The sequence below is a fragment of the Micropterus salmoides genome, unplaced genomic scaffold (assembly GCF_014851395.1).
Source record: "Micropterus salmoides isolate LMB-PRFRI ecotype aquatic unplaced genomic scaffold, ASM1485139v1 Ms_hic_scaffold_3, whole genome shotgun sequence".
Taxonomy (NCBI): domain Eukaryota; kingdom Metazoa; phylum Chordata; class Actinopteri; order Centrarchiformes; family Centrarchidae; genus Micropterus; species Micropterus salmoides.
In genome coordinates, this window is record NW_024042261.1 from 24,073,189 (window position 1) to 24,093,247 (window position 20,059).

The 20,059-nt window shown below is 40.1% G+C and overlaps 1 protein-coding gene and 1 long non-coding RNA gene across 2 annotated transcripts in view; one reads left to right on the forward strand and one right to left on the reverse strand.

The window, feature by feature from the left end:
- Positions 1 to 6,115: 6,115 nt before the first annotated feature.
- prkd2 (protein kinase D2) overlaps positions 6,116 to 20,059 on the reverse strand; it is a 44,663-nt gene continuing 30,719 nt past the window's right edge. The window contains exons 4-19 of the mRNA XM_038693283.1: positions 19,800 to 19,999; positions 18,444 to 18,627; positions 18,250 to 18,321; positions 18,071 to 18,088; positions 17,796 to 17,955; positions 17,551 to 17,662; positions 16,904 to 16,981; positions 16,492 to 16,810; positions 16,078 to 16,130; positions 15,895 to 15,967; positions 15,428 to 15,534; positions 13,254 to 13,415; positions 12,912 to 13,010; positions 12,456 to 12,723; positions 8,532 to 8,617; positions 6,116 to 7,776 (exon numbers count right to left, since the gene is read on the reverse strand). Of these exons, the coding sequence (XP_038549211.1) occupies positions 7,552 to 7,776; positions 8,532 to 8,617; positions 12,456 to 12,723; positions 12,912 to 13,010; positions 13,254 to 13,415; positions 15,428 to 15,534; positions 15,895 to 15,967; positions 16,078 to 16,130; positions 16,492 to 16,810; positions 16,904 to 16,981; positions 17,551 to 17,662; positions 17,796 to 17,955; positions 18,071 to 18,088; positions 18,250 to 18,321; positions 18,444 to 18,627; positions 19,800 to 19,999 (2,216 nt within the window). The 3' untranslated portion in view covers positions 6,116 to 7,551. The remainder of the gene's footprint in view (positions 7,777 to 8,531; positions 8,618 to 12,455; positions 12,724 to 12,911; positions 13,011 to 13,253; positions 13,416 to 15,427; positions 15,535 to 15,894; positions 15,968 to 16,077; positions 16,131 to 16,491; positions 16,811 to 16,903; positions 16,982 to 17,550; positions 17,663 to 17,795; positions 17,956 to 18,070; positions 18,089 to 18,249; positions 18,322 to 18,443; positions 18,628 to 19,799; positions 20,000 to 20,059) is intronic.
- Positions 9,071 to 11,111, forward strand: LOC119882919. The gene is made up of 3 exons (XR_005440567.1): positions 9,071 to 9,136; positions 9,486 to 9,531; positions 10,816 to 11,111. It is a non-coding gene; the product is annotated as an uncharacterized LOC119882919 (long non-coding RNA).

Here is a 20,059-nt window from a genome sequence, read left to right on the forward strand (position 1 = left end):
TGAATTATTTAATTTCAAGCTTTTAGTCTATTAATGACAACGCATTTTCTCTGGCTAATGGAAAAAAGTAATCAGTAGCGCTTCCTGTCTGGGATCCATGCTTCAAAAAACAGAAAGTTAACGGTTCAGTTCTGCTGTGCTTTTTCTTTGGTCTTTCACTAGCAAGGACCACAATCAACAGGTATGATTAAATGATTTATTGAGTAACGAACAGAAGATGTATGAAGCTTGCAGTAGCTGAATAGACATTAAAAAACGTTGTGGGGAAGCTACGATAGGGAAATCCGCCGTAGCACCCGGGCACGACGGACCCCCTATAAACCTATGGAGAGGAGGAAGTATGCTTTACAGGACCACAACTTGTGAACAGAACATCCTACAGTGCTGTGTGGGCTCCTTCTCTTCGTCTTGAGCAGACAAATCTTTTGATATATTGGATGTCTGTGTAGCTCCTATGAGTCGGTTAGTAGAGGCCGATAAAACCATCTGTTCCAAAGTAGCACTTCTTTTCTCCTCAGCTCAGTAATTGCAATAATTTTAACAACAACACAGAAAACAGCTGTTTTTGGACTGAAAACTGCGAAAACGGCAAAAGTAAGTCAGCGGTTGCAATGGTATATGTACAGGTGCTGGTCATATAATTAGAATATCATCAAAAAGTTTATTTATTTCAGTAATTCCATTCAAAAAGTGAAACTTGGATATTATATTCATTCATTACACACAGATTGATATATTTCAAATGTTTATTTCATTTAATTGTGATGATTAAAACTGACAACTAATGAAAATCCCAAATCCAGTATCTCCGAAAATTAGAATATTACTTAAGACCAATACAAAAAAAGCCATGTTGGCCAACTGAAAAGTATGAACATGAAAAGTATGAGCATGTACATCACTCAATACTTAGTTGGGGCTCCTTTTGCCTGAATTACTGCAGCAATGTGGCGTGGCATGGAGTCGATCAATCTGTGGCACTGCTCAGGTGTTATGAGAGCCCAGGTTGCTCTGATAGTGGCCATCAGCTCTTCTGCATTGTTGGGTCTGGCGTATAGCATCTTCCTCTTCACAATACCCCATAGATTTTCTATAGGGTTAAAGTCAGGCAAGTTTGCTGGCCAATTAAGAACAGGGATACCATGGTCCTTAAACCAGGTACTGGTAGCTTTGGCACTGTGTGCAGGTGCCAAGTCCTATTGGAAAATGAAATCTGCATCTCCATAAAGTTGGTCAGCAGCAGGAAGCATGAAGTGCTCTAAAACTTCCTGGTAGACGGCTGCGTTGACCTTGGACCTCAGAAAACACAGTGGACCAACACCAGCAGATGACATGGCAGCCCAAACCATCACTGACTGTGGAGCCTCTCCTCTCTTCCTCCAGACTCTGGGATCTTGATTTCCAAAGGAAATGCAAAATTTACTTTCATCAGAGAACATAACTTTGGACCACTCAGCAGCAGTCCAGTCCTTTTTGTCATTAGCCCAGGTGAGACGCTTCTGACACTGTGTCTTGTTCAAGAGTGGTTTGACACAAGGAATGCGACAGCTGAAACCCATGTCTTGCATACATCTGTGCGTGGTAGTTCTTGAGGCACTGACTCCAGCTGCAGTCCACTCTTTGTGAATCTCCCCCACATTTTTGAATGGGTTTTGTTTCACAATCCTCTCCAGGGTGTGGTTATACCTATTGCTTTTAAACTTTTTTCTACCACATCTTTTCCTTCACTTCGCCTCTCTATTAATGTGCTTGGACACAGAGCTCTGTGAACAGCCAGCCTATTTAGCAATGACCTTTTGTGTCTTGCCGTCCTTGTGCAAGGTGTCAATGGTCGTCTTTTGGACAGCTGTCAAGTCAGCAGTCTTCCCCATGATTGTGTAGCCTACAGAACTAGACTGAGAGACAATTTAAAGGCCTTTGCAGGTGTTCTGAGTAAATTAGCTGATTAGAGTGTGGCACCAGGTGTCTTCAATATTGAACCTTTTCAAAATATTCTAATTTTCTGATACTGATTTTGGGGTTTTCATTAGTTGTCAGTTATAATCATCAAAATTAAAAGGAATGAACACTTGAAATGTATCAGTCTGTGTGGAATGAATGTATTCATTATACAAGTTTCACTTTCTGAATGGAATTACTGAAATAAATCTACTTTTTGATGATATTCTAATTATATGACCAGCACCTGTATATTGGTGCATTTGTTGTTATTATTATCCAGGTAATAACTCTGTGAGTTTTGTGATTTGAGTGATATGTTACACAACTGAAAGCTGAGCTCTCTTTAGAGTGATCGGACTGCAGTGTAGGATGAGAGGAGGAGGGATATCTGGAACTGCAGCCATCTACAGTGATTACAGAGCGATTTATGTTGTCATATAAGTTCATTTGCTTGGTGGTGTGGATAAAAATGGTTGGTTTGACGTTCTGCTTAAGCCTCCTAGCTTCACGGAGGTGTGTGTCATGCATAGGGTGAGAAGATACTAGGATCGGACATGGATTTCTCTTTTGCTTTTTCCAAAAATCGGTTGTCCTGTCTCGTTCTAAAAATGAAGGCTTAGACTGAACAAAACTGATCTAATTTGGTGAGTCACCATGTTATATATTCAATGCAAAACCTAAATCCACTGCTATCCATTGCTAGGTCTTATTTATTTCTTCCAGCATCCTTCGCACTATGCTCCATCACACTGTGTACATGTGTACATGTATGCATGTATGTGTATGTGTACCTGTATATCATATCCACCTTCTACATGTACATAATAAGAATAGTTTACTCTTGCATCCTTTGCACTCTGATCACTGCACTATTTTTCAATATGTCTATATTGTTTTGTTCATAGTGTGTATATTAGTGTTTTCTATTCTGTAGTTTGTGTCTGAAGTAAGCACATCGTGAGCAAATTCCTCGTATGTGTACACATACCTGGCAATAAAACTGATTCTGATTCTGATGACAGCTGAGAGCATAGATGGGTGTGGCGAGGTCACAATGGATAAGACATATACCTCTGATGTGGGAGACCAGGGTTTGATTCCAACTGCGACATCTACCAATGTGTCCCTGATCAAGACACTTAACCACTAGTTGCTCCAGAGGCATGCAACCTCTGACATACATATAGTAAATATAAATCGCTGTGGATTAAAGCATTAGCTAAATGACCAATTGTTATTATTTTTATTAGATACAGTATATTTTCATTGAAGAAGCACCTTTCATCTTTCATCATTCGAACCAGACTGATGAAAGATCACGGTTTTACGAGGGAAACTCAGATTTCTCAGTTTATCTTCCTCTTCTGACTAATGAGATGAACATCACTTTATGCAGAATCAGATGAAGCCAAATAGAGACTTCATTGTTGGTGCCTGGTACAAGTCTCTCTGAGGTCTGGCTCAGTCTCTTTTGCTTACTAAGTGTAAGGGTCTACACTGCCCCTTGCCAGGTCAAAGACAGAAACCTGGAGATGTGTGGCTGGTAAGATAGTGACAAACCTGCTTACACTTGAAAGAAATAAAAGGAGACAGAAAGAGAGAAAGAGCATATTATTTGACATTGTTCAGCACTGATGATAGATGTAGTGTAGTAGGAACAATAGTGCACTTTCACCAGAGTAGCTGTGCTCATCACAGAATGGAAAACAATTCTTTCTCTTCTCCTCTGTAGCCACAGGGTCCTCTTGAGTGCCACTCAGACGGTGAGTATAATATGTGTAAAAATATGTCTTTGTCCTCTGACAGCTTTGAGTAATTTGCTGTGTGTATGCTCAAATGTCTATGAGAGCATCCTTATGGCATTTGCCCTAATTTCAGAGCAGACATTTCAGTCAGTATATCTGGAATACAATATAACTAGGGCTGAAACGATTCATCAATTAAATTGATTAATTGGATTACCAAAAACAGGGTTCCTGTAGGTTTCACCTTGTCAAATTTAAGACTTTTTAAGACCTTTTTAAGACCAATATGAATGAAATTTAAGATCTATATCACGACATCAAAAAAAGAAACATACAAAGGAAATGCAGTCAAAAAATTACTTGCAGAGTAAATAAATGTATTCAAATTAGGGTTGAGTGATGTCTACAAAATTGGCATTGGATGATGCCAAACAATGAAACACTGAAGATGGACTATGACATTGATAAGCTACGTAATTGTCAAAGGTGCAAGGAGAGGTGAAAAAGGATAACAGGTGGAAATATCCAGAAAAAAGACAAGTTCTGTGTCTTATCAGCGACTTTATAAAACATAATCTACTGCTGATGGAGAAACTCAGGGGAGCAGACAGGGAGACAGAGTAAGGCGGGGAAAGCCGGTGTGTTTGCAGTGAGAGACCAGAGGTAAAGGTGTCTGTGTGTGTGTGTGTGAGTGCAGGGAGAAGTTGAGGCAGGTGCAAAGCAGGTACATTTACAAATAATAATAATAATGTCCATTAAAATATGCGTTCACAGGGCGGTATAATGTAAAAAATTAAGATTGTATTTTTGTGTTGGGGGTTTGGTGGTCATCCCACAAGAATATTTTTAATGTTTTCCAATAAAGAAATATGCAATTCCACATAATTTTGGAACATTGTTATTACCACATCTGTGAATAATAAGTAGGAAAATCTTGCAGATTTTGAATAAACTACACCCCAAAAGCTAAACTTGGTAAATAAGTCTACTGGGTTTGAATTATAACCATTAGATCTGGGAAAATTCATGTGATTAGTTTTGATGCTCTCCACAATGATTTTACATTGATGGCACAGCATCAAGCTGTTTTGAGCCTCACCACCTTATAATGGCAGGAAAACACTGTTAATATGACCTCAGAATCATTACAGACTGTTCATGTTTGCCTTTTAATTTACTGCTTTATATATTTGTAGAAATTAACATAAAAATAGGCAACGTGAGAACCACCTCCCTTTTGTATAATTACAAGCATTTCATTTGTACATCAAAATCCAAAAGATTAATCTCATTAGCTGAAAAGGACAAGTTTGCATCCGTAATTTGCTTTAACTTTACTAACCTCAACTCCTCTGTGGTCACTAAGGCCCTTTCTTTTTCATTTAACTATCAAGATTTACAGTACAGGACAGGACAGAGCTGTAACCTGACAACTTAATGCTGTTCTTATCCTCTGCTTTCACAGCCACTTTCTGCCGCTCTCTCCCTCACATTCGCTCATCCTTTGAAGAATGAGGATAAGGAGACAGCCATGCCCTGAGTGTTACCATAGCTTACTGAAAATCATTAATGATCGTTTGAAATTTTTGTTGCTGCGCTCATTCATTAAGTAGTGACAGCTGGCTTCAAATACGTTGCTAGCAACTAGTTTTCACCAAGCCCTGGTGATTTTGATAAGACTTTTTAAGACCCCGCGGAAACCCTGTAAAAAGCATTGACACAAATTCTTTGCATCGAAGTGAACACGACATGATTAGGATGGCGCTGTTTGCAAAGTGGAGGAAAGGAGAAAAAATAGTGAGGGACGAAGCAGAAAGTGTCCAAAGTATGGAATTATTTCAAGCTAAAAGAACAACTCTCGAATCTTACAGTCTGTCCACCGTGTCATGAAACTTTTGTAGCCTACCGCAACAGCACAACGGCATCTGATCAGAAAGCACCCAGGTCTGGCATCCACGGAGCAGACCAAAGACAAGGTAACAGTAACAGCAACTTTAGCATTTAACTGAAATCATGATTGATTGTTAAGGTGAAGGCTAGCAAAAGTAAGCCGCAATCCTCAGCTGTAAATGTATATACGCGTGTTTGTTGATCTCCACCTGATTGGGCCGTGTAACCTGACATTCATGAGTTACTTACCTAGCTGATTGCGGTACCGGGGAAGGGGGTGCTGCCACGGCCGCCAAGCAAAAGTACTTATTAAATTTTGAATCAATTAAATAATCTGTAGAATACTCGATTACTAAAATCATCGAGAGCTGTAGCCCTAAAAATAACTGTCTGATAGACTGTGAGTAGAGGGTAAAATGTTGTCTTTGGCTTCTGATATAGAAAACCTGAGTGACAGTAATGGTCCTTGTTTCTTAAATATACTGACAGTTCAGCCAAATGAATGATACACTAAATAAAACATCCAAGACAAAAAATAATATGTTTCAAGGTTTCTATTATCTGTTTACCAAGGCTAGGATTATCCTTCAAACATGCCATACACAGTCATACACATTTTTGACTACTATATAAACTTCAGGTTACACGTGTATAATAGACTATCATAACTAAAGTATGTTTTAATTTTATCTCCATAATTCTACTTCACAGAAACATGCAACACATTGACATTGACAGTAGGTCAATAATCAAACTACGTACACTCTCCAAAATCTAGTTTAGTAACCAAGCTGATCATCTGTACACTTACATCACAGGCAGAGGTCTGCTCTTCCTAACAACAATACAGGAGCTGTGTTGTTTGTTGTTGTCCATTTACCTGCTCAAGTGTAAAAATGTTGCCATCAATACAAGTATTTGAATCAGTGGACACACACACACACACACACACACACACACGTTATTCACCATATAACTGCTTGAGAGTAGGCGACTCAACACAATAGAAGCAATTTTCACCATTTAGCAACAGTAATAGTGGCTAATGTTGTATAATTTGTTAGCTGCAGGTAGAAATGTCTCACATGACATTGTTAAAAACGGTCTGGTCATGGCAGCCCAGTGCTAGAGTTCATTTAAACCTGCCGTGATGTTTTTAATCACATATGTTTTCTAAGAGTCTCTTGTGGCGCAAAAGTGGTAATGACTGGATTTTCTGTCCCCAGATCAATAATTCCAGTTTTCACTACATGACATGATTTTGTAAATACAGATGGGTTTGACTCCATCTCTGCACATTAGTAATTACCAGCACAGGGGAAGTCTTTTGTTACTATAAAGGCTTCCATCTCTGAAAATAGATGGAACCGGTCTTTCCTGAAGACACAAGAGGGACTGTTATTCCAGTCAGTCCAATTAAATGACTCTAAAAGCAAATGTTCTACTTTAATGGGAGGCAGTTTCATTTTAAATGAAAAAAATACTTCAATAAACACACCTAACACCAAATTCTAATTTTCATCGCTTGTGGTGAAATAGCATTTCCTGCTTCATATTTGGAGCGCTTTGCAGTGAAAAAAGAATGTGCTGCTTTTCAAGTTGAACTTGGATTGTAACTGTGAAGATGTCCCAGTTCAGCCACACAGATGATGTGAAACAGAGTCGGTCTCCATCATGGACAGAGTTCAGCAATTCAAAAGATGAAGGAGGACCAATAATAGCAGGGGTAAATGATCAGAAGGAAGTTTTGCTGACCTCAGGCTGGAGCAGAGGAACTGGATTTATTATTGTAACATTGAGTTCTGGCACACAGATGCTTTGCTATGGAAGTCTAATCTGCTAGACACTATTCTTATTAGAACCATACTATTTTCAGCAACTGTATGTCTCTTTCAGCCTCTTGGTCGACACTCTCTTCCTCCATCCCTCTCCCTACTTCTTTCCTCCTTCTTAAATGAGTCCTCTGTCTCTCTTGTCAGAGGATGCTGACCCTCTCAGTGAGGCCTTGCACATCTGCGTCTTCCCCGCCTTCCTCATCGTCCGAGGCCGGGGCAGGAGGAGGAGGCACGAGGTAAGCGGGGTAAGGCAGAGTATGTTCTCGGGCATACATTTGCCAGCGGCTGTCATCACTCTCATGGGTGATGTAACGCCTGCCGAGTTTAGTCTCCAGCTCCCGCAGGTCCAGCCACGCCTGATAGTCCTGAGACACGACAAGCAGGAACAAACACAGGGATGAGGTTTCAGTTTCAGGAGCCTTGAAATTAGATCAGACTTAAATGGGCTTTTATATGTTTATAGCACATCATCATTCAGTAATCACTTTAGGTGTGTGTGTGTGTGTGTGTGTGTGTGTGTGTGTGTGTGTGTGTGTGTGTGTGTCAGAACTTGAATGACCCCAGGCTGATCTGATAGTTTCTGAGGAAAGTAGACTTTATCAAAGTTAGGGCTAATGTGACATTGAAACTTAATTAATGGGTAATTTCTCAACAAAAACAACAACAGTGGACTGGTTTAAACCTACAGAGAAAACTGGCCTGTTTTTCCCCTGCTAAACATTGTGTTTTGAAGGAGACATTTAAGAACTGTGTAGTCAATAAAAGCTAATCTGTCCTCTTACATCCTCATTAAAGTTCCAAAATATCAACCTTGAGCTGTTCTCTCCACCTGTTATGAGGGCAGTCTCCTCGTGTTTATATTTGCCATTTTCTGTAATGGTCACAGATTTTATTGAGGGGTTTGTAGAAGTAAAAAAAAAAAAAAGGTGACATTCTTGTGTAGTACTGCTCTGCCACTAAAGTTATTGGCAGTCCCCTTATCTGCAAAAGGTACTGCTTCCTGTCCTTTGAATTGGGGATTAATGGATGTACTGGTGTCGGAAAGACTTTAAACCTAGTTATTTTTTCATACAAGGCAGTGGGCATGTTTGTGTGTGTACAAGTAGTTTCTAAATGCTACCTGTAAGTATACGTGGCTGAGACTCTTGTCCACGCTGTAGCGTTTCCTCATCTTAACTTGCAGCAGGTTGTTGATCAAGTCGATTGCTAGAAAAACAGAAGTATACAAATTGGTCTAAAAATAAACGGATTAGTTACAGTAAAAATAACAAATATTCACAAATCATTACAATTATGTCTTCGTGCCATTTGTCAGCTTCATCTCAACAATTTTATTCATGCATAATGTTGCTGTAGAAATGCAATTTCAGATGACTGCACCAGATAGCAGCTGACTCTGGGCCGAATTCCGCCTCCAAACCGGCAGATCCGTGTAACAGTCACGCCCGTTTTACTGCCCCGTTCCAGATCCGGCCCGCATGTAGTCTGTGTGCACTCAGGAGTGGGCGTGAGCCTCCACCAGTCGGCGGAATCATAATAGTTCTGGCCCGGACTCGTCGGAACGAGCGCGCGAATTGTTTCTTTCGAACCGGTTCATACCGGACCAGAAGTCAGTCGGCGGAATCGTAGTTGTTCTGGCCCGGGGCCGTCGGAACGAGCGCGCGAACTGTTTGTCTTTCTTTGGATCAGTTCGGACTGGAAGCTTTGGGGAAAGAGTTTATAACGGTAAGTTGAACGATGTTACAGTCAAACAGTTTAGTGTGATTGTTTTTAATAGTGGTGTAATGCTTGTTAACATCATTAACATCATCACATCGGAATGTTTTGACCGGGTTTTAACTTCTTAAAATGGCTAAAACTGTTGAAGAGGCATTGGCTAACGTTAGCTTTTTAGCTGGGTTAGCTAAATTAACTGAATGAACGGATAGCTAAGCTAGCTAGCATTAATAAACAACTTTGTGTGCAGCTAGCATAAAACATTAATGATGTTTAACGTTAACGTTAGTTAACTTACAACGATGTTGTAACGTTAGTTTCCAACAGCACCAATTGACAGCACCTGTCTCCTTTTTAGGTTCAATCTTTTCTCCACCCCTGGCTGACAGCTCGGGATTAATAGGGTAAGTTAAGTTAATGTAAGTGCTTTTTTCTGGCTTTGATTTGATCTTGGCTATAGTTGAGCATAACGTTATAAAGTTATGATAGGTGTGTTAAGTGTTTAAAAAATCAAAGCCATCTAAAGAAGTTGGAATTTTCATCTGACATTAATCAAAACGTAAATTCATTATGACAAATAAGGTATATGGGCGGGAAATCTCCTCTCTCCGTGTCTTTTCATTGACTTTGTATGAAATCACACCGCGGTATTATGGTTGAGGAGCAGTTCCTGATTTATTTGGGGCGTTTTCCGAGGGATATAGTGTGCTATGTTAAGCTTACCAAGTGTTTACCCTCAGATTTCTGTCAGGAGCTGTAAGAAATGTTATTTTGTCTAGAGGCTGACGGTTCTCAGTAATTCATCAAATTTTACAATTACAATGAGGTTCATGATATCAGTACACTGAGATTGCTGGCAGTGGTACAATCAGCATTACTCATTCTTTTTAATTTACCTCATATTTTTTTGTTGCAGGCTTTGTACATATCGTTACTACCACTGGGGTTTGTTCCAAAATCACAATGCAGTGCAAACCTGTAACATTAGCAGAGCTGAGCTCCTGGGGTCATTTGTCATGCAGGGTAACGTTACCCACTGGGTCTTAAAATAATTTAAAAACTCTTTCAAAAATAAGTCTCTTACATTTATTTACAAAGGTCTTAATTTTTTTGTTGTCCTTTTCATATGATTATATAGATACAGGTAACTGTACACATAACTGTCAAATGTATAAAATGTTTTGTGTGTTTTGACTACTTTTTACATTTTGTCTGACTTCCGGTCAGCTCTGCTGTACTAGTAACTTCACCACTGATCTGCATACAGTGCTCTTTCATCCTTATTTTAGCAACTTTCACAGATAACATTCTGTTAATAGTATTTACTGTTCAATCTTTTATATGAATATACATTCAATGGTTTTCTCAAACACAGTGGCCAAACAGATTAATTGGAAAGGAGTAAAGGGAAAAGAAATATTTTAAAGAAATGCTGACAAGAACTCTGTTGATAAGTAAGTATTTTAGTATTCGTATTATATGTGGAGGTGACTAGTAGATGAACTAGGAGGGCAAAAAAATCTAAATAATCATTCATTAGTTGTAATCGCGGTAAAATGTTCACTTAATTGGACTTCCAGTCCTAGTCTAGTCCAGCCCCCTTTAAAATTACTAATCTCTGTGGATTTTATGTAATTTGTGATTGCCATTATCAGTTGAGTAATCACCCATTCTTTTATCCTTTGCAGAAATGAACACATCGGCCATCCCCCACTCCACTACTGATGATTTGTTGGGTGTCATGTGAGGGTTTTCTGGGTTTCACATGGCTAGTTGGAGTTGGATATTGTATTTTGGCTATAAAATCTTTGTTATTTATACCATGGTCATGGAAAATGGTTAAAATCTAAATGGCTGGCAGTAATCATCTATCAAGACAAACTTATCGCTTGTCGCTAATTAAAACGTTATCTTGTGTGTTTAGGCCGTAGAATCTCGTGTGTCTCCTGGCTTTAGCTTTATATGTAGAGTATGGTATCATGAGTGTGGTATATATCTTCTCATCTCTCTCAGGGAAAAAGCAAATCTTACTTTCTTACTATCATCATTACTAATGGTACACTACACTATGCAAGACTGATAGCAATGTCAATGTATTGAGCTTTTTAACTAAACCACACTGTTGCTATTATTAGAGTTTAATACTTCTGCATTCATTTAAAAATAACACCTGTGTCATAGTTGTGTGGTTACTGTATGGTTACTAGAAACTAATCACCTGCACCTGCAAGTCAACTGTTCTTGTTCCTACAGTTGTTAAAGACAGAAATGAGCTGTAAAATGTGTTTATTAGATTGAATGTTAGTTTGGCAATTATCTACTTTGTTTTAAGTTTCTGTCCTCGCTTTTTATCTCAAACATTTCAAATATTTTAAATAAAATTTAAAATGTGTCACTCATCCATTCTATCACTTTCTTTGTTGAAATTCTGTGTAGGACAAATAGAAACAGTCTTTGTAACAAAGTGTAACAGTAGTTTTGACTGTCCATGCTTTTTAAATTCAAAAGAAAAAAGTAATCGAGTTTAAAATGCAAGGAAAACGAAAACGAAAGAAACAAGAAATCTTAGTGTACCTTAGTGATATACAAGTCACTATTTGTTATACATTATATAAACTATCCCAGTAACCCTTTGGCTTCTCAGACAGAAAGGGTATACCTTAACTGTTATCTAGTAGTAGGATCCATAGCACTTGGTGAGTCATGCACAACATCTGATGGTAAAAATTTTAACTATCCCTTTAACAAAAAAAATCATATTTTTGTATATGTTTTGTGGGTATAGATCAAGGTTATGAAAGAGGCCTGAGGTGGGGTGAATCCAGGCCAGAACTAATAAATGGAGCTGGCCCAGTGCCAGTCCAGATTTGAAAACTGGATCCTCAACAGTATCTTAGAGACTCTGGGCCAGATCCAGTATGGAACTGGTCCAGATCTGGCCCACATTTGGGCCAAATGACTACATAATAATTGTCATCCGTTCTGGAGCTGGACCAGTGCCGGCCCAGATGTGAAAACTGGATCCGAACCGGCATTGGCCCGTTGTGCTAAAGGACACCGGCTCGGGTCCGTTTTACAGATCTGGCCCAGAACTTATGAAGGATCTGGGCCGCATATTACTGTGTGGCATTATTACAAAATGGATTAAGAAATATACACATTTGATTTTGAATGGCTTGTCCTGCTTTGACAGTTCATGTTAACCGCAGTTACACTTAGTCGTCAGTTTCTTAGGTACACCTAGCTAAAACTAATGCAGTCTAATACATCAGTCCCATCCGTGTCTAACAATAAAACTCTCATCTCGTTCCTCTCCCTCTTTGTTTACCATCACTGGAGATCTGTTTCCAGGGGTTGTGAGGGTACATGAAGGCTGCGTTGTGGATCTGGTCGTTGATATCTTCGTCCTCATTAAACGGGAATGTCCCACTCAGGCTGACATACATAATGACGCCAACCGACCACATGTCCAGTGAGCGGTTGTAGCCCTGGTTCAGCAAAACCTCCGGGGCCAGGTAAGCGGGGGTGCCAACTACAGAGCGACGGAAAGACTTTTCGCCGATGATGCGGGCAAAACCAAAGTCACATAACTTCACCTGAGAGAAGCAAACAGTGAGGGGAATAAGAAAGAGACAAGTTGCCATTTGCTTAGTTTAACGAAAAACAAAGATAGAATTGAGGAAACACAACATGCTTATAACAGTGTCATAACCACAATTGCTGCATATGCGAAAGGGTGTTAGTGTGTGAATGTGTATTTGTGTGTGTTTCTGTGTTTGTGTACCTGGGGGAAGGGATCAGCAGAGGCAAGCAGCACATTCTCAGGTTTCAGATCACAGTGAACGATGTTCTTAAAGTGCAGATGTCTCAGAGCTGCAAGAATCTGCTCATGCACACACACACAACCGCAAGTAAATACGTAGCCACGAGAAAAAACACACTTTCAAACACGTTAAATACGCATCATGATGCTCAGACAGGAAGACCACAAAAAGCAGCAATACACTGCAGCATCGGGACATCATTGTCAATAATAAGTGACGCACGCACACAACATTTATGCAACACTTTGTAATAGAATATATCTGTACACATAACAAATCCCTTCTATGGGGCGTATACATACCTGTGTAATGAGGAACTTAGTGAGCCTCTCAGGCAATCTGCCTTTCTCACTAGAGAGGATCATCTCTAGCATGTCACCATGTAGCTTCTCCATCACCACAAACACTTTCTCCGGGGTCTCAAACATACACTCCAGGTTCACAATGCCCAGGTGACGTAAACTCTGAGAGAGGGATCAGAGAGGAAGAGGAGATATAGGATGAAATGGAAATTGGGATTATAAAAGGGGGGGGGGGTAGTAAGTGAAAGAGGAGAGTATGGTGAAAAAGAGGTATTGACACAGCCAGAGTGAGAAGTGAAAGAGAAAATAAGACAGAGAGCAAGGGACAGTAAACCACAGGGGAAAAATGTGATACACAGCAGGGAGAACAGAAAAACGAATTATTACGTAAAATGCCATAACATTTTCTCCACGTGGCAAGAGCAAAAAAGTACAGTATATGATTCAAAGGGGCATCCCTTTTTAAAATATAGCTTATTTCACTGGAAACCTGGCGTGGGAGAGCCTTTGAAGTCTGAAAGGCCACAAGAGTAACTGTAAAGCTGAAGGGGAAGTCAGAAAGTCATAAACAAGTTTCGACAGCAAATAGACAGAATAATGCATATCAGTCTCCATCTGCTGGTCAACACTGTACTCTACATTTAAGAGTGAATCTAAATCAGAGAAACCTGGAAGTTCACTCCACTACCTCTCAAAGGGAAACACTGTATTGTATTTCCCTACATTTGTCTGACAGCTTTAGTTACTAATTACTTACTCTTTTGACACACAAAATATTATTTTTATTGAGAGGTTATCAAATATAATGTTTTGTTATAAATTAAACTACCCAACTACATGTATACAAGTACAGCTGAAATGATTAGTTGACTGACAGAAATTGAACTGGTGTCACAGATTTGAAGATTTGTTGTTTTTCTTTTTAAATATTTTAATCATTGTAATATTGTTAATAATAGTAAAGAGGTTTGGACTGTTATTAGGACAAAGAAAGCATTGTGAAGGTGTCACTTTGGGTCCAAACCGAGTATTTTTATAGTGTGGTATTAGTACATTAACTTAAAGGTGCTATATGTAGCCCCTATAAGCCCCCATGTATGTTTTTAGTCAAATTGCCTATTTGTGAACGGGTTGTAACCTCACATACAAAATAAACCATTTGCCAGCTTTCTCAGTGGCTGGGAGCAGTCCCTGTGCCCCTTGCAATGTGAACAAATCGGGTCCAATTTTCCACGAAATCCATCCCGTAAGTACGCTGTGACGTTCATGCATGGTCCCGAGCCTCTTGCCCACTGACTCTGAACTGTACACACCGATAACACCACAGCTAACAAAATGGAGTCCAATAACAACAAAAAAGATCCCAGCACAACAGACTCCAACACAAACTCCACATGAGGATAAAAACAAAAAAGACAGGTCACTCCAGAATCAGATGGGCAAAATCACTGTCAGCATCGGGAAAGGCGTGAGTCATGGAGTGCGGCAACAATCTTATTTAAAAATATTCTAGCTAGCTCAACCGTTTTTGTTATCATTCAATATATTTAGGTATGCTGACTTGACTGAGCCTCTATATTGAAAGCTACACAAATATTGAAAAGCTTTCGGCTAAATGCAGAGCATAAGTTCAACGTCAAGCAAATAATTACAAATATTACTGTAATGTTGCAGTGGGAGTTTACCTAAGTTTCCAGCCTTTTGTGTGATGCTGTCTCTGGTGTGTCGGTCTCTGTTTTGGCTTGCTCGATTAGGTTGAGCATGACCACGTGTTTGGGAAGGTAGTGGTTGCAATCTGAAACCTCACAAGAGGCCCCTGAAAACTACACATGGACCCTTTAAGGCTCTGAATATTTCGTTGACGACTGACTTTGAGTGAGGAGTTTTTCTTTATTTTCAAAAATGGTCCACAAACCATAGGTTGGTCAGACTGGTCACTTATTCATCCGTTGGAAACTGTTTGGTGTACTTTCTTTTAGAAATGATAAAAATTTATGCTGGAATATTTACATACTTGTACTGTACTGGAATGAAGGTCAGCACAGTATGTGCTAAAATAACTACCCACACCAGTGTCCACTATATAGCAAAGCACATGTTACTATGTCAACATCAGTATGTATGTACAAATGATATCTATTTACAGCTGCATTAAAACATATGTGTGCATTTACCTGCAGTATGGCCACCTCATTCCTCAGCTGACTCTCCTGCTTGGTGGGAAAGCGAAGCTTGTCAATGACTTTGACAGCTACATCCCTCCCTGTTTTCCTGTGCTTACCTGATGAAGATATTTAGATTTAGAGATTATTAGTCACACATGTGGCGGTGAATGTGGACATGTGAACATATATTAGGCTCTGAGTTTGTGATTGTCTGTATTGCTGTCAGTTCGGTCAGAGATACAAGCACTTTGTGCTAGTAGCAACTTTAATTTGATGTTTTAGTACCAGACAGTACTGTGGCACACAAACACCACCAACTCCATTAGAGGTTTGTGATGTACTGTCTTGTGTCCTGTTAGCTTAGGTTAGCTTAGATACAATTGTTTCTATACAGCCCTTTATGCTATTGATTTTGACCTTCACAAAATACAGCAATCTGGAGCTCAATCAGCATCACTGGACATAAATCTACATACCTCCATACACCACTCCAAACTGACCAGATCCCAGCACTTCATCTGCAAAAATCTGATACACTGTACCAATATCCTGTAGGAGAGCAGTATTTCATACATTCATCCTCCTCCTTAGTGTATAATTGATTCAGTTCATTAACTTAAAGATTGAAGGATTTTGCTAAAATTGCCAAAATGTCATACCACATTCTCTTGGATTTGACTGTTGGACACAGATATGCTGATAGAGGCTTGTCCTGTAAAACAAGCACAAGGAACAACGTACAAGTTATACAGTATTGTGTGTGTGCTGTATGGTATTTTCTTGAACACTTAAAAAATAACTTTGCTCAATTTCATACTAAACTTGTGAAAGAACAACTTACTGGAAGGGTCTGGTCATTATTTGAGTTAAATAAAGAGCAGACTCTTCCATTTAGTGAGCTGACACGTTTTTTCACATTTGGTCCATTGTTACTTGAGCACCTAGTTCACTGGTGACGTAGCAACAGCACACTCTTATTAAACTGGCCATGTCCATCTATAAATCTCTGGCTGCAATGTGCCAGTTAGTAAATGTAATAAACCACCACCTTCATTTCGCTGCTTTCAACTTACTATGAGTTGTGTTCCCCTCAGAAGGTGGTGCGTCCTGAAAGATGACTGGCATGAGGGCCTGGCGAATGACGCTCTCCCACGCCTTGGCCACCTCACGCCCAATGCCACTGTTGGGAGCTACTTGGCTGGGGGAGGGAGGGGTCTGGGGAAGAGTCTGGGCATTGCTAGGGGACAGAGCTGGAAGGGTGTTGGGGTCCTCCCCTACAAAGTAGCACATGCTGCCTGTGATGAGCTCGAAGCAGTGAGGATTTGTGCCTGGGGGGACAAGAGTGAAGTTGCCAGCAGGACGCACCTCCAGGATCTCAGACAGAGGGATCTCCTGCAAGGACCGACCAGTAATGCATCATTAAAAAAAAGGTTGCACAGTTCAAATAAATGACATGAGATCATTTATGGAGTAAACTATAATTACCTTGTAGTATTTGTTGGAGGTGTTGTTCTGGAAAAGGATGATGCACTTACAGTCCAGACGCCAGTAGTGCCTCTTTCTCTGTTGGGGGTTTGAGTAAGGTGGGATGGTGTGGGGCAGCATCGATAAGGCGGGACATTGAGGGGTGGGTTGAAGAGAAGGCAGAGAGTGAGGGATGGGGAATGGATCAAGGCAAAGTTTAGGTATCCATATAAATGTATTTCATGTTCAGAATTGACGTCCAGAGGAAGAGAAGAGTGGCCAGATAAGAAGAAGGATGAGCAGGAGTACAAGCTGCAAGATAAGAGGGTGGAAACAAGGAGAGAGAGAAAAGAGACAAAAGTGTGTGTTAGTGAAGCTAAAGAGGGGGGAAAAGCAAGAACAAGACTAGAGAGGCAGAAAGGTTTCTTTGGAGGTCAAACATAGAGAGTAAGAGAAAGAAAAGTCAGAAAATTCACCACACGTCTGTGTGGGTGTTTTCAGCGATGGTCAGCCTCATCATCAATCTTCAGCTATTCTTTCTTCCACACACACAAGTATACCCACATAAACATGCAAATATAAAAGAAAAAGAAAGCATTTTTTAAGAACTGCAGATGCTTTAGATACCCAGAGAGAGGGCAGCAGGGGTATTATGGGTAATGTTTTACCAGTGTATCCTTATTGCTGTAGTGAACCATCCATCCTTCCTTGATAGCCGTGCTGGATCGACGGGTTGTCTGTCTCACTGACTGTACCACCCTCATTAGTGGGATGTAAACACTAAATGAAAAATAAGGACAGAGCTCAGGTCAATAGATAAAATGTGTGTTTGAGTTATTTTCTAATTTTCCTATAACATTCCTTTATCGACTTGTTAGTAGTTTTTCTCTAAATGTATGTGTTTTCCTCATACCTCTGATCACCGCTGGTTCCATCCTGGTTGTTGTCAGGAGAAAAGGACCCCGGGATGCTGCAGGCCTCGTCTGAGTCATCTATTGAAGACTTGTCTGAGGCATCGTACTCACTGCTGTAGTCCATGGGCACCTCTGGGTCTGCAGAGGGACTCATCATGTCTGGGGCAAAAAAGAGTGAAAGAAGGGTTTGAGTGCAGCTTGATTTGAAGTCAAGATGATTTCAAAATGTTGTGACCACAGCTTTGCATCAGTACGGAGTACTGATAATACTTACCACAGTTACTTCTGTTGTCTGAGAAGATAAAAACATTAGTGCCAGTGAGTTTCAGTTTTGTTAATTATGATATAATGTGTTATATCATGTATGGTTTTTAAAGCAATAATGGAAACATGCAGATGAGAAATTCATACTTTAATCAAATCTATGCAGTGTTAACACACATCTTCCCTTACCTCCAAAGGTCTCCCCAAGACAGTCATTAGGAACCTTGTATGCACAGCGTTTATGGCAGTTGAACTTGCAGTCTGAGAAGAACAAAACACATTTCATTGTGATGGGATACCATGTTATCTGATTAGATTTAGCTAATATTCTGCATCACACTGGGCATCCAGAAATGAGTCTCTCTCCCTATGCCTGCACTCACCTTTGCACTGAAGGCCCTGCCTAAACAGTCCTCGAAGAAGCCTCTTGCAGTACTGGCATACCGTTGGCCGTGTGTACGAGTGGACAGCAAACGTGTGGGGCACCTTTACCTTGCTCATCAGGATCTTGTCCAAATGAACAGGTCGGCCAGTGTAGAAGCGTCGGGCGTCACTAGGGGTCCGCGGCTAGCAGAATAGTCAGGAAACAAAGATTACCATTGAAATAGATCGTTTTGGGGTAAATAAACTAAGAACCTAGCTACCTTTGGCAAGTAAATTACCAAATTAATTAATTACTATGTTGTGTTATTTATAAATTTCCTATCCTTAAATCTGTCATTTTTGAGGCACTTGGGGGGCAGCAGAAACAAGTTACAAACAAATAATCACCTTTTCAGTTGATATGGAGAACTTGTTAGCAAACGGTTGCTTATTTACACATCCAACACATATGGAGTACCATTCACATTCATTCATTTGAAGTTGTGTTTCTGGCCACCTGGTGAATGCAAGTCCAGTTTTCATTCTGTTTTTGGTTTCTATCAACCTCTTAGGGAAATCCATACCTCTGTGTTCACCAGATAGTCGCTAACTCTACAGTTTGGTGCTGAGCAGGTTGTGTAGTGCAGGTAATGGATTCTGACAGTTTTTTCACTGAAAACAGCTGTCTGCCGCATCTGGACTATGGGATTGAACCAGAGCAGCAAAGCTCCAGTCGGACAACTAAGTACGGAAGTCCTGAGAGGCAAGTGAGTAAAATATAATGATAGTGATCCAGATCTAAATTGTTTTCTCTCTTGTGTTTATGACTTAATAATAGGTGAAAAAAAGTTTTGCTGTAATAGTCCAAATTATAAAAAAATCTAGGTTGCAAGAATAAAACTTTTTGTTGTTGTAATACTCATTTCGGCCACAAGTGGCTGAAGTTTCATGTTTTCTTCTAGTTGAATTTTAATTTATCCATGTACTCTAAACACAAGGTACATATTTTGCGTGTTAGCAAGTTATGTAACATTACTGTGATGTCTTTCTTTTGGCTAGAAATGTATTTTAATGGGCACCTGGAAAGTCTGTGGATTATCCTGAGTAACAGTACATTGTTTCTGTAAAGGTGGTGTTGATATTTAAGTGAAAATGTTCTGCCATCACAGATGTGTCCATCACATATTTGCCTTTAGTCTAAAAAGAAAAACCTCTAAATAAGTGACTAAACTGAGTTAAAGTGGGTTTACACGATTTTTGACCTTAACTTAAAACACAGCTGTTTGATGTGGTCAGATAAATGTCCATTATAAAGACTCCGTTACTTTAATAGTGTAAAGCTGACCAGAGCATTGTGGGCATAAGTCCACCAGTACCATTTGTGTGTGTGAGCGGATGAGGCTGGCATCCTCTGCGCAGGTGGAGGCCGTCCCTACACTGTACACTGACTCAGTGGTGGAGAGACGTAGGGATTGTGTGCTGCTCAGGGAAGTGGTGGACAGACGCCGTTTACGAGCTCCACTGCAGTTGTTTGGGATGCTGAATGCACAGCGCTTGTGGTAGTTTAGTCCACATCCTGCAGGGGGCGGCATGGACCAAAGAACCAGGGAGCAGGAGATCAACGGCAGGAGAGTGG